At 41.7% G+C, this 14,001-nt stretch overlaps 1 protein-coding gene across 1 annotated transcript in view; it reads right to left on the bottom strand.

The window, feature by feature from the left end:
• TRPC7 (transient receptor potential cation channel subfamily C member 7) overlaps positions 1-14,001 on the bottom strand; it is a 143,943-nt gene that overhangs the window by 52,721 nt on the left and 77,221 nt on the right. The window contains exon 4 of the mRNA XM_055430349.2: positions 5,974-6,190. Coding sequence (XP_055286324.2) covers positions 5,974-6,190 — 217 coding nt within the window. The remainder of the gene's footprint in view (positions 1-5,973; positions 6,191-14,001) is intronic.

Raw genomic sequence — 14,001 nt, 5'->3', positions numbered from 1 at the left:
TGTCACCTGATCTGTCAGCGCCATTCGACATAAGTGATCAGGCCGTGGGTCTGGACACAGTGACTTTGGTTGGCTACTTGGACACCACTCTCTTACTTCAGTCTCCTTTGCTGGATGAGATTCTTCTTGTTTCCCCATCCTTTGAATATTGCTGTGCTGGAGGGCTTGGTCCTCGGTTCATCCATTCATATTCACAGTTGAAGTATTGCATGTAATTTACTTAAAATAGACTGACATGCTCGAATAATGTTTCCAACCCCAGCCTCTCTGAACTTCAGCATGTATATCCAGTTTGCTACTTGACATTTCCACTTGGAGATCTAATAGATAATCTCAACTGAACTCTTGATTTCCATGTCTCTCTTCAAACTGCTCCTTCCCTGGTCTTTCCTGCCTTAGCTATTATTCACTCCATCGTGTCCGACTCTTTGCAACCCCATGGACTGCAGCATGCCAGCTTCCCTGTCCTTCACTATCTCCCAGACTTTGCTCAAACTCATGTCCATTGAGTTGAGATGCCATCCAAACATTTCATCCTCTGTCACCCTCTTCTCCTCCTGCCTTCAATCTTTCCCAGCATCAGGTTCTTTTCCAGTGAATCAACTTTGCATTAGGTGACCAAAGTATGGGAACTTCAACTTCAGCATCAGTCCTTCCAATGAATATTCAGGGTTGATTTCCTTTGGTTTGATCTCCATGCTGTCCTAGGGACTCTCAAGAGTCTTATGCAGCACCACAGTTCGAAAGCATCAGTTCTTCTACACTCAGCTTTCTTTATGGTCCAACTCTCACATCCTTACATGACTACTGGAAAAATCATAGCTTTGACTTGCCATACCTTTGTCAGCAAAGTGACATGTCTGCTTTTTAATACGCTGTTTTGGTTTGTCATAGCTTTTCTTCCAAGGAGCAAGTGTCTTTTAATTTCATGGCTGCAGTTCCTGCCTTAGAGGAAATCTCTATTATACCTTACTTGAACTAAAACACTTGGAATTTTCCTTAACCACCTTCTTTCTCTTACACCCCACAGACAATCCAGTAGCAATTACTATTATAGATTTTACCTCCAAAATATAACCTACTCTACTACCTCCTCAAAATCAGCCATTTTCCATCTGAATTACTGCAGTGGCCTCCTAACTGGTTTCCCTGTTTCTGCCCTTGTCCCAGAATCATCTGTTCTCTACCCAGCAGCCTGCAATCCACTAGAAAATGAAGCTGTGGGCTGTCACTTCTGTGATCAGAGCTATCCGGTCATTTCTAGTCATCTCAGCTCTGTACCATGGCCTCCATGGCCTCGTGTGATTGGCCCTGCCTGACCTTGTGACCTCTTCTCTGCCATCTCTCCCTTATTTATTCGGCTGCAGCCACAGTAGTTTCTTTGCTGTTCCTCAGACTTCGCCAGCTTGCTCCTGAATCCAAGCCTTCAGCACGTACTGAACTGTCTTTCTGGAATGCTTTCCACCCAGATGCCTGCAAAGCCTGCTTTCTCTCTCCCTTGAGGTCTCTGTTCATGTTTCATCTCATCGAAGCGGGTAGGTGAGAGAGCTTCCTCTTACCAGCTCAGCTCCTCTGATAAGATAAAATGTGAACAGAGACCGAAGGAGGAGAGAAAGGAAGCTAGGCAGATATTTATTCAATTTATCTTCTCAAAGAAATTTGAATACTGACTGGGTATTTGAAAATAGATCATTCATTTTCTTTTATGTTTGTAGTTCTGTTAAAGAATCCCGATTTCTATTATCTGTCATGGTGAAGCAGTAAACTGGGGAAAAAAGGAACTGTTTTCAGATGTTGGAAATAGCACAGCACTGTGATCCTCAGTGAAGAGAAGCAAGCACGATAAGTCACATGGTAGCCCTGTCTTTTTTTTTTTTTAATTGGAGGCACATTTCAATGTGCAGGGTGTAGAAGGGTGTAGGGATCCTAGAAGCATGGAAGCAGTCCCAATGAATTGAAGACACAGAGATTGGCGTTCAGGAAGGTTGAAGTGGTTAGATGTTATATGGCAGGGTTCCAGAGAGAAAGGTACTATGCAGAACCAAAAACACAAAACCAAACACAAACAAAACTAGTCCAGAAATTTACATAAGTAAATTACATAAGTAAAATCCTTTTGAATGTTCCCTTCACATTAAGTCAGGAATGCATAGAGTAAAACTCTATAAACAACAGCCAGAGAGCTGTAAGCTGAATCATTTCTAAGGCTCAGAAACTGTTCATCCTGAGTGGAGAGATGGTTGAGTTCTGACCCTCCAGAATTAAGAGCCTTTGTTAATTACTGAGGCCATTTGGTAGTGACCCCAGATGTGTGTCTCTCGTACAAGGATAATCCATCCTATTGTAAAGCTTCTCCAGATCCACTCTGAGAAAGTCTGAAAAGGACCAAACTCATCTGTAAGAATTTAACAACCTGTCAGAATAAAGCAAAGTATCTCTTTGAAGACAATAAAATCTAGATGCTGAACAATATAGCATGTGCTATGTCCATCATTCAATCAGAAATTACTAACTCACCAAGATATAGGAGAAAATGATCCATGTCTGGAGAAAGTTTAGTCAGTAACCCAAAAATGATAGAAATGATGAACAGTTATAACAGTTCTTACTATAAATACATACATTATGTTCAAGTATTTAAAGGAAAATATAAATACCACAAAGAAGGAAATAAAAGTTATAAGAGAGAACCAAGTGGAACTTAAAGGGTTGAAAAATACAGTATTTGAAATGAAAAATTCATTGGTTGAGGATCAAAATCACAGATGATTCAGAAAAAATGTCAGTGAACTTGCAGCACATAAAGATTGGAAAAAAGTAAAAGAGAAATTTTCATTTAGGATACACACAAAATGTTTGTAAATGCCCACTTCAGTACTCTTGCTGGGGAAATCCCATGGATGGAGGAGCCTGGTGGGCTGCAGTCCATGGAGTTGCGAAGAGTCAGACACGACTGAACGACTTCACTTTCACTTTTCACTTTCATGCACTGGAGAAGGAAATGGCAACCCACTTCAGTATTCTTGCCTGGAGAATCCCAGGGACGGGGGAGCCTGGTAGGCTGCCGTCTATGGGGTTGCACAGAGTCGGACATGACTGACGTGACTTAGCAGCAGGATTTGACTCAAAATTTTACAGGGTTGCGAGAAGGGAAATAAGATGAAGCAATGATTAGCTTTGATTTACTAATTGTTGAAGATGAGAGATTGGCCCAAAGGGTTCATTATAATCTTCTCTTGATATTTCCAATTCTTAAAATTATTTACAATAAAAGTTTGAGGAAAAATCTAGTATGAAAAAGTAGTTAGAATCTTTCTTTTGTCTCAAGTGTAACAGGAAGTAGGTCAATGAAAAATAAACCTTCCCCTTCATAATACTAATGATGTAACAGTCTTGAAAACTCAGCTTTGCTTTGATGGGTAGAAGCTGAAAGCTGGGACTTCTGTAGCTAGAGATACATCTCTCTTATTGTGATAATGCCCTGTCACCCAGGAAGAGAAATATGGAATCAGGAAGATGTCATGGCCTAGTAGGAGAATCATGGTAACATATGATAGGATACCCACTTAAGGGGGAATATGCTTGCACTCACTAGTCTTATACCTGCTCTCCAGGTGGGGTTATGAGGTGAGTGAGTGAGTGGTGCTGTAAATCCTTTGTTTTATTCATAAACCCAATTTCCCTGGTGGCTCAGATGGAAAAGTGTCTGTCTACAATGCGGGAGGACCTGGGTTTGATCCCTGGGTTGGGAAGATTCCCTGGAGAAGGAAATGGCAACCCACTCCAGTACTCTTGCCTAGAAAATCCCAGGGACAGAGGAGCCTGGTGCAGGCTACTGTCCATGGGGTCGCAAAGTGTCGGACACGACTGAGCGACTTCACTTTCTTTCTTAAACCCAACATATGAATTGTTTTTGTTTTGTTTTTTTTTTTAAAGAAAACAATGTCTTAATTTGGGTTGCTATAGCAAAGTTGCACAGACTGAGTGTCTGATGAACAGAAATTTATTTCTCACAGTTCTGGAGGCTGTAAGTCCAAGATCGTGGTGCCAGAACGTTTCAGGTTGCAGATTGCTTGCTGTATCCTCATGTGGCAGAGAGAGGGTGAGAGCACGCTCTGGGGTCTCTTTTAAAGGACACTAATCCTATTCATGGCGGCTCCACGTTCATGACCTAAGCACCTCCCAGAGGCCCTACTTCTAATACAATCACATTGCAATTAGGGTCTTAACATATGAATTTGGGGGGACACGAATATTCAGACCATTGCAAAGTATCTAGTGTTGAAGTGCTTAATTTAGTTAAATTGGAGGTGGGGGCGTTATACTGGGGAGAATGAGGATAGACTCTGAACTGTGGAAGGTCACAGCACTCACTCTACAATAGGCTTTTCTGTTCCTTTTCAACTTCAGTGCCGGCAACTCCACTAAGTGAGCCTTTGGTTGCAGACTTGCCGGTTGATTAAAAGCTCCTGGGAAGCATGGCATGCTTTCCTGCTTCTGCCCTTTGGGTCAAACCATTCTTCTCCTCATTACCTTGTTATGATTGAGAGATGCAGCTTAAAGGCCATATTCCAAGTTGTTCTCAGCTTGGGGGTCTATGGGACCTTCTTCAGTGGTTCAGCTCTTGTGCTTTTAGGCCAGAAGGGTTGAACCTGTGGCACTGTGCAGGGCAGGTGTTAGGCTCTCTTTTCAAGTATTTGTTCTTCTGTGAATGTGTTGATTGGTAGTGCAGACACTTTGACCCTGAATATGTTTTGACTCAATGTTTGTGAACGTAAACATGACGAATGCTATGCTAATATTGAATTGTTGTTAAGAGAGGCAATTAGGAGTGGGTGGGGTGGTGGTGGTGGTGAATATTATTAGGACAGTTTAATTAACTGATCAAATCTTGATACTGCATAAATTTTTTGTCTTTTTTTGGTTTAGTTTTACTCAAAACATTCCTATCAAATTCAAATCTTTTTGATGTAAAATCTTATAATTTATTGATCAAGTTTTGGTTATATACAATATCACTGGTTGTAACTTTTGCAGTTTTTCATTGTTTCTTACAAAGTCTGATTTTTTTTTTAACCAATCAATTCAGTGTTAGAAAAATATGTTACACATTTGACCATGTACAGTTTTAGCCATTGTCTGTTTTATTTTATCTTGCTTATTTCTACTAGTAATAGTTCTTGTGAGTTAGGGAAAAGGAGATACCCTTTCTTGGCTAGTCATTGAGACACATGGGAATAATTTCCTTGGCAATTCTAGTGGCAGACCTTGGCAGCACAAAATATTACCACAAAGGAATTTCACAGCTTCGTTATGTTCATTAGCGCAGATAATGAGAATATGTTAGTCCCCTAACTTTTTAGATTTTTATATTACCGGTATTTTACTGTGTATAAGTATTCAGTGGTAAAAAAAAAAAATCTTTTAAGCTATGCACTCTTATACTTTTTTCCTAAGGCTACTAGTGTTAGTTGCTCAGTCATGCCTGACTCTTTGGGACCCCATTGACTGTAATCCACAGGCTCCTCTGTCCGTGGAATTCTCCAGACAAGAATACTGGAATGGGTAGCCATTCCCTTCTCTAGGGGATCATCCTGACTCAGGGAATGAACCTGCATTGCAGGCAGATTTTTTACCATCTGAGCAACTAGGCTTCTAGTAGACTATATTTAAATGACTAAGAACACATGCCCCCTGCCCCATACACTTTATAGTCACTTTCAATACACATATAATTAAAAGTATGGACTGTTCCCCCCAAACAAATCCTTTCAAAATTGGAATTTGTATTGCAGGTCTGTGCATCTTTTATACCAGCACAGACAGAAGTTACTTTGACTTCCATGATGGTCATCTCCTCACCGTTTTGTCTGTCAAGAGTGCATTCAAGAGAAGAAGAGCTTCTCAAGTCAGAGTTTAATAAGGGCCTAACATAACTAGAGGAGAGAATAAAAGACAGAGTGACTTGCTTACCCAAGACCCACTTCATGATGAGCATTTCTGTCCAGGAGAATTGTGTAGTTTTCACTCTGAAGATCTGTTTTGGGTAGTCTGTGAAGGTTTCGTTGGGCAGGGTTTTCACGCCTTCAAAGCGGTCTGATGCGTTCACAACTAACAATCCCAAGAAGATTGTGAAAGAAACTGCATGGGCTACAAATTTCATGAAAGGGCTCCTCAGTGTTCGTCCTAGCTGGAAAGAAAATGTGTATAAGACACGTTAATCTGGCAGCTTCAGGCAGGTGCAGGGCTCTCTTTAAAAGGTGTTTGCTGAAAGTTGAACCAGAGAATTCTTCATTTTGGACAGAAGCTGCTCACCAAACCAGACATTTTCTAGAGTTTTTATGTGAGAGGCTGCTTGACTGAATCCATTTTCTAATGACTTTAATTTTTCCTGTTTAGAAAATTCAGTGGAAGTGGTAAAAGAAAGGAGTGGAACACACTGATGTAGCATCATGTTGCAGTCTGACTGCACAGCTATCTACAACCACATGGATAAGAATTTTATGCTTTTTGAATCTAGAAAAAAAATCTGTTTCAATAGAGTTCAGAATTTTTTTAAAAAAAATTACACTTTGGATATGCTCTGTTGCTCTTTGATCTATTTTCTTGGATTTTAGGTGAGATGATTTATTTTCAGCATTTCTTCTATCCTGTTAAATTTATTTAAAGCTGTACAGTTTGCACTAGGTTCTGCTTTAGCCATGTTCTATACATTTTGACTTGTAGCATTTTCCTTGATACTCAATTATAAATATTTTATAATTTCCCTTTTGATTTCATTTTAAGTCAGAGGTTATTTAGTTTTTAGACACACAGGACTTTACTCCTTGCTTTAAAAAAAATCCTAATTTTATCACAGTATGTTCAGATCATAGCCTCTATTATACTACTCTAAAACTTAACTGAGATTTCCTTTGTGGCCGAGAGCATGATTAATTTGTGCAGTTCCATGTGAACCTGAAGTAATCCAAAAGATGCCTTGTTAGGAAGCAAGTATTGGTCATGTCTTCTTATCTGTGGCTTGCCATGCAGAGGCCACTTGGATCTCTGAGATGTAACTTGGGGGCTGCATAAGGGGTCTTTGCTGACTCTCATGAATGAATTCACTTGGGTCTCTTCCAGGTCACTGCTGTCACCCTCACCTAATCTGACCCCTCAGCCAGGTGTACTAATAAGACAAGAGCAAAGAGTAGGACCTTTTCTGGAACACAGTTCCTTCTCCAGGGCAAGTGTTCAGTTATAGTCAGTGACCAATTAATGTTCATGTTCTGCTTCATTCAGGAGTCCCAGAGCGAAATGTCAGCCAGCATATAGAGTATTAGTTCAGCAGAAGATCAACTATAGGGTTTCTCCTGGTGAAACTTCCCTAACTCTGACTATATTCAGCATAACATTTATAAATCAGATGGCTTGATAATGTTTTTCAATATGCTTCAGTGTGATAATCATCCACTTTAACAGTGCTAGTTATTATTGTAACATTCTAATGCCATAGAACCCATCTGTTGAAATTAAAAATGATAGTTTTTTTAAAAAATCATTTTTTAAAAAAACTGCATTTTAAGTCTGAACATTGGAAATCCCTACTTCTGCTGGAAAGGACTTGTTTGAATCACCTGTCTTATCAGATTGTCATGCTGCTGCTAAGTCACTTCAGTCGTGTCCGATTCTGTGCGACCCCATAGACGGCAGCCCACCAGGCTCCCCCGTCCCTGGGATTCTCCAGGCAAGAACACTGGAGTGGGTTGCCATTTCCTTCTCCAATGCATGAAAGTGAAAAGTGAAAGTGAAGTCGCTTAGTCGTGTTTGACTTTTCACGACCCCATGGACTGCAGCCTACCAGGCTCCTCCATCCATGGGATTTTCCAGGCAAGAGTACTGGAGTGGGGTGCCATTGCCTTCTCCGATCAGATTGTCATATGGCACTAGAATAACTTCAGAAGTGGACAAAGAGGTTTACCTGAAAACCATGAGGCCCGCAAACATCCTACACATGACATTTCTCTGTAAAGTTTAACCTTGTTATTTACAAGGTACGGACTGTAGATAATTTTTAGCCATAGGAAGATGTACTAAATTCAGGATGCAAAGATTAAATATAAGGACAAATAAAATACCTCATATAAATTCAGTGGAAAGAAAAAAAGGAATCTAACCATGTTTCATGTTGACTTATGAATGTGATGTAAAAAACCTACTTTGAGTTTTTCAGCATTTTATCTGACTGAGCTGGCATTTTGGATCCCATTTCCCAACCAACAAGCTGGGATAATTTGCTGTAGACAGGAGACATTCTTACACAGTCACTGCGTGGTTTCCTGTCACTGTGCCCTGGCTGGGGTAGTGGAGAGAGGGAGGGAAGTTGGAGAATGGCTGCAGAGTGGGGAGAGGGAGGGTTGAGAGGGCAGGGGATGCCAGGTCTGCACGTCCCAGCAGGGTCCCAGAGATGCCAGACAAAGGTGGAGAAGATGGAGATAGACACAGCTGTTGAAAGGCTTGACAGTCAGGTTTCCCTGCTCCTTAATCACTGGGCTCTAAGTAACATCTCCCGGGGACTACCTGGATGAAGACACGGGGGCACCATCTTCTCACTGAGGCAGGTACCTGACTGCAGGTATCTGCCATGCAGGTGCACCCTTGCTGGCCCTGGGATTCCCTGCAGGAGCTGCTTTGAGAAATTTAATGTTCTCTTTGTCCCCTCCTTCAAATAGTTGTCTTCTGGCAGAAAATGCAACTGTCAGAGTTACTGTATTTATTGCAGACCATAAGGAAAATCCCTGATAAGGCCCTTCAGTGTTGTGGAAGGTTACCCTGAACTCAGTCCCACTTGATTTAAGCCATAGGGAAGAAAAGCGAGGTTGGTAATTGATGCATTTTTCCTATTTTTCTTCTGGTCTTCAAAGCACCTTTTTAACAGGTAAATATTGATAAAGGTCAGATGAGATCAAACCATTTCAGTGATTTTCTTTTTCTTTTTTTTTGATGACATTTCCTATTTGTCTCAATTTTTTGAAGCAAATTATGCTTGGGGAAAACTTCCTCCTTTCACAAGGCCACCAGGTGAACCAAAAGAAGGGAGAAAAGTTAACCAATATATACCTGCTGCTCTTAGTTGTGGAGTCATTAAAGCTGGGTCAGATAACAGTGTTAGGTGTAAAATGAGATGGAAGAGCTTCAGAAGACATAGGCTTTGGTGTGCTTTGCTAGAAGAACACAAATGGGCTCAGGCAGCTGCATCATTACTTGGCCTTGATGAGCTGACAACGGATCAGGAAACCCAAGCTTGCAGCACTAAGTCTCTGGCTCACCCCAGACTTTCTGGGTGCTATTCTTTTACTCTGGGAAACAGATGAATATGAGAATAACTGAGTAGTTCTCCTGAATTAGCTCCAAATGAACTTCATTCTCCAGCCCTCAGGGTGGGCACCTGATTTACTTGTCGACACCCCTCTGTGTTTAGTGGTACTGGGCTCTTAGCCCACAGGCGGAAGCACTTAATGGGGACCTCGCAGCCACAAGCCCATGAGGCAGGCCATGACTGCAGGAGAGGATGCAGAGAATGTTGCCAGCACCTCTCCTCACTCAGAACCTCCTGCCTTTCTCATCAAATGCCACCCTCACTTGCTGCCTGCTGCCAGTGGCCACAAGCAAGGGCTTAGTGTACAAGCTGTGCAAAGCTGAATCAGCTGAGGCAGACTTTGGATCAAGCATTTTCAAAAAGAAGCATACAAGGCTGGAGTGGTTCTCAAAGTTTTGAATGACCTTGACTAAATTCGTGACAGATTACTCAGAATGCTCCCTCAAAAATTCTTTTAAAAAGTATCTGACTCAGGAATCTTCTTTCTTTGAAGTGGGGAGTATATGTTCACTCAGCACATGGTGTCTCTGATCATCGTGTTTTCACATTACCATATGATTCTACTGTTTGTCCTGGGGGCTGAAGAGGTGCTGAGTAATAGTGGGTTATAAAGGTAGGGCTTCTAAGGAAAGAAGAGGAATGGGTAGTTAATCACATGATGATTTTGACTCCTCCCTTCTAGAAAAGCCCTGCTAACTATAAAGCTCTGAATCAGATTCATTCCAAGGTCAATAGTCAGCAGCTAAGATCTTTACATTCAGCACTGAAGGCTGTAATGCTGCCGATGTAACTGGGTGTTGGGAATGCTGGGATGTGCGTGTGTACGTGGATGTGGCTAAGGTCAGGCCTCTGCAGCAGAGGCCCTGGATTTAAATCACAGATCTATGGTTTTTGGCAAGTTTCTTAATCCCTTTGTGTCTCAGTGAATGCACCTGTAAGATGGGGATAAAATAGTACTTATTGCATAGGGTTGATGTAGGGAATGAATTATTTAACATGTGCAGTACAGCACAGCTACTGGCCTATAGGAAATAGTATGTGGCAATGGAGAGCCTTAGTCTATATTCCTAAAGGGAAACTTAAAATCGAATGACTGAAAAAAAAAAAAAACCAAAAAGAAAAAATCGACTGACTCTTGAAAAGCTTGTGTGCAAGGATTCACAAAGGGAGACCTCTATAGCGTCCTTATGTATGTATGTTATGAGCCCTTTGGGGAACTATATATGCACAAGTTGACGCTGGACACTGCAGGTGATGGAGCTAAAACAAGCTGTAAGAGTTGGGTCTTCCCTTCAAAGTGGCTGATTTTCTAGCGGAGACAGAAACAAGCAAAACCCTGGTAGGAAATGGGTGGAGAGATGGGGAGGGAATTTTGCAGGGCTCAGACTTGGCTAAGGGTGAGGTGTCAGCCCTCTGGCACTCGTAAGTCCTCTCCCAGCAGGGTGACATGTGATGGACCCTCTGTCTGCATTTGAGGGCAGCAACTATTGGAACAGAAGAGCAGAAAATGCTCTATTTCCTGGCACAGATTTCCCCTCTGTGGCAGTGCTTTAAACATTGCATTTGGGTTTTTATTTAATCATGTGTCACTCCGGTATTCTGGCCTGGAGAATTCCATGGACTGTATTACTCAGTGGGGTCACAAAGAGTTGGACACAACTAAGCAACTTTCACTTCACTTTCAGCTCTCTGGTAGCTACAAATGAGGAGGATACAAAGACCTGTGGAGGCGCTGTCTTCTCTCTGTTTTGTCTCTGGGTGACATTTAAGCTTTGGCAAGGCTGGGCCTTCAACAGCTGCAGTCTCTCATGCCTTTCTCACTAGATGATTTTGTTTGGGATAAGGCTAAGGAGGTTTAGGGCAATGACTAATATTTTAATATTTCTGCATGCAAGACTTATGAACTGTTAGATTGCACAGTGCAAAGATATCAGGTAGGAGTCTAAAGTTGTTTACAGATCTCACTACCCAAGTCTGGGGACTAATTTATAAGGACAGCTGGACCACAAGGGTTAACAGGTAACAGAGGTAGACAGCTTCCCCTCCTGTACTTGTATAACTAGAACTTGTGCAGTTCCTCAGCACTCCTGATGCCTACTTCTCCCATCTACCTGCTGCAGAGAGACCATTTGAGCCCTTGAGGATGATGGTTAGTTTTTCAGCTTTCAGATTTTAACAGACAGACAACCTAAATTATGAATCAGAATGGGAAATCAAAGGATGGAAAACAGTGCAATCAGTCATAAAAGCCCTTTGGCATGGCAGCCCTTGTTTAGAGGATAAAGAGCTCTCTGGGAAGAGATTTACCTGAGAGCATCCATATGAACAAGAACTCACCGACCCTTCAGTGGTGAAACGAGAGAAAAATCACTGTTCTCTTTATTGATCCTGACAAACCAGTGCCATGCTCCAGACCTGCAGTTATCACCATATGTATGTGTCTGTGACTTGGTTACCCTCTTTAGTCTCCATATTAGTAAGCTCAACTCCTGTTGACACTCTTCACCTATATCATCTCCTTATTCAGCAGTCTTTTTAGGGACCCTCAGAAACTTACGTAAAAATATAATGGACAGCCTTAGGAATTCAATAGGAAAGATATGATGAGGTTATTCTGGCAGGCTCAGAAATTTTGGTCCCTGATAGTTGTTAAATTTGGACAGCAACTGTTAAGAAGGAAATGCGCCATTAAGTTGGAAACAGAAATCTCAACATTTGTTAGACATGGATGGACATTAGCAGATTGATGCGGTTTAACAGTGACATTTTATAAATACATTTATAGAAGCACCAAAGGTCTAATTTCTTTGAAGGAGGTATAGTAAAGCTCTTAGCATGGAATTGCTAGAATGACTGGCTTTTCTATAGAATTACTGGGCAGATATAAAGGCACGACCCATGGGTGGAGAGACACAAGCACCTTAACAGAGTTCCCCGCCGTGCCGCTCCTCTCGGGGACCAGGGGCCTTTAGAGAGGGCTGGTTTCTTCACACGGAAGATGTGACTTCTCTGTAATCCTCAGAAATCTAATGTCTCTGCCAAACTTGGAAAGACTTCTTTCTAAATGGTGAAAGAAAAGACTAAAAATATCTTGACTGTTTTATCTGTCCTTTGGCTGCCTCAGAGTGAGTTTGACAAGTTCTTTAATGAGGAATCTTTCCTTGGAATGAGCATTGCCACCAAAAATTATCTCATGCTGTGGAATAATGCTTGTCACTTAGCTATGAACTGAGCTCAGAGTTGGAGCCCAGAAAGTGCAAAGAAACTACAAGTGGCTTAATGGCAACCTCATGTTTATCTCAAGTGCTGTTTTTGTTCTTTGTCTTGTTGAACGTTGCAGGAACACAAAATGTTGATCAGACAAGTATCTGAACAGAGGAGAGGAAGCTCCAGCCATGGGGCCAAACTTTGCTGTAATCATTACTTCTAAAATATTCCAGAAGACTACTATAAATCAGACCCCTGTGTTCTATAGTGACATCTGTCTCTTGAGTTTACTGGGTTACTGGGTCCACAGAAAGTCCAGGATTTCTCCCACTTCCACCATCCTCCCTTTTTTTGGCATCCATTGACTAGGATTCTTCTTCTCAGATCTACTGAAAATCTAAAATTGTAGTCATCAGCTGGCAGATCATCTCTTTCTGAATGTTCCCCCGGGTAGGTCAAGGCAAGCCAGTTTGCTGGTGCTGCTTCCCTAGAAACTGTCCTAGTTCCCTGGAAACTGTCACATGTAGTTTTATGACAAAAGGGTCGGCAGTGTTTGGCTGTAATTTTAATGACTGATGTCCTAGAATTAGTTGGGGGCTTAGGGAATGTAAGGCAAAGTCCCCATCCATCTCTGGATGAAGGCAGTGATCTAACTTGCAGTACGGACTAGATAATACCAATATGAAAACAAGTGCCTAAAATCAGTGACCAGCACTGATCCGGTTTTAAATCTGGCTAGTCTTTTTTCATTCACTGTGCTTTTTCCAACTTATGATAAAGGACAGAAAAGATTGTTTTCCCATCCATATGTATCATTTGGGGAATACTGATTTAGCAATCTGTGCCATGGTAGGGGCGCAGGCATAGAAACAAAATCCTCAATAGATATAAGATTGGACACCACAAATATTCAGTATGAGGACTTTTAATAATATTCTAAAGGAAAAGGAGTCTGAGTCCTGATTATGTTCTCTGAAACCCCTCCTACTCTAAGGCAGTCACTCCGTTGCCCCCCCTTTTAGGCGGCCTCATTAGCAGATCTGAAGTCTTGGGCCCATCTTCCTGGCATGAGTTTTCTTTTTGTGGAACTGACAAGTGGATCCATTCACTCATGACACTTTTATTAACTGCATTAGCTGACCAGATTCCCTGTGGAACTAATCTCCCTGTAGTCATATTTCTACCAAATGTTGATTACCTAAGCTTAATTCTTTTTGTAATAAATCACAGAATAAATGCAGCTTTGGAACCTCTGATGACCATGAAACCCGTGAAACATATTTCAGAATTTCTGCATGATTAGTCTTTATAGGCACTCACTCTTGCCTGAAGCTGGAGTGACCACTGGTGCCTTCTGTGGCTTTGAATCAGAAGGGCTGTAGGGATGGTGGAACAGGAGGTGTGGCCGCTTGGCACCTGCAGGTCTCACTTCTTCC

This window comes from Moschus berezovskii, chromosome 8 (genome assembly GCF_049115385.1).
Source record: "Moschus berezovskii isolate FMDL1 chromosome 8, NW_MosBer_1.0, whole genome shotgun sequence".
NCBI classification, from domain to species: Eukaryota; Metazoa; Chordata; class Mammalia; order Artiodactyla; family Moschidae; genus Moschus; species Moschus berezovskii.
This window is presented reverse-complemented; position numbering and strand designations above follow the sequence as displayed.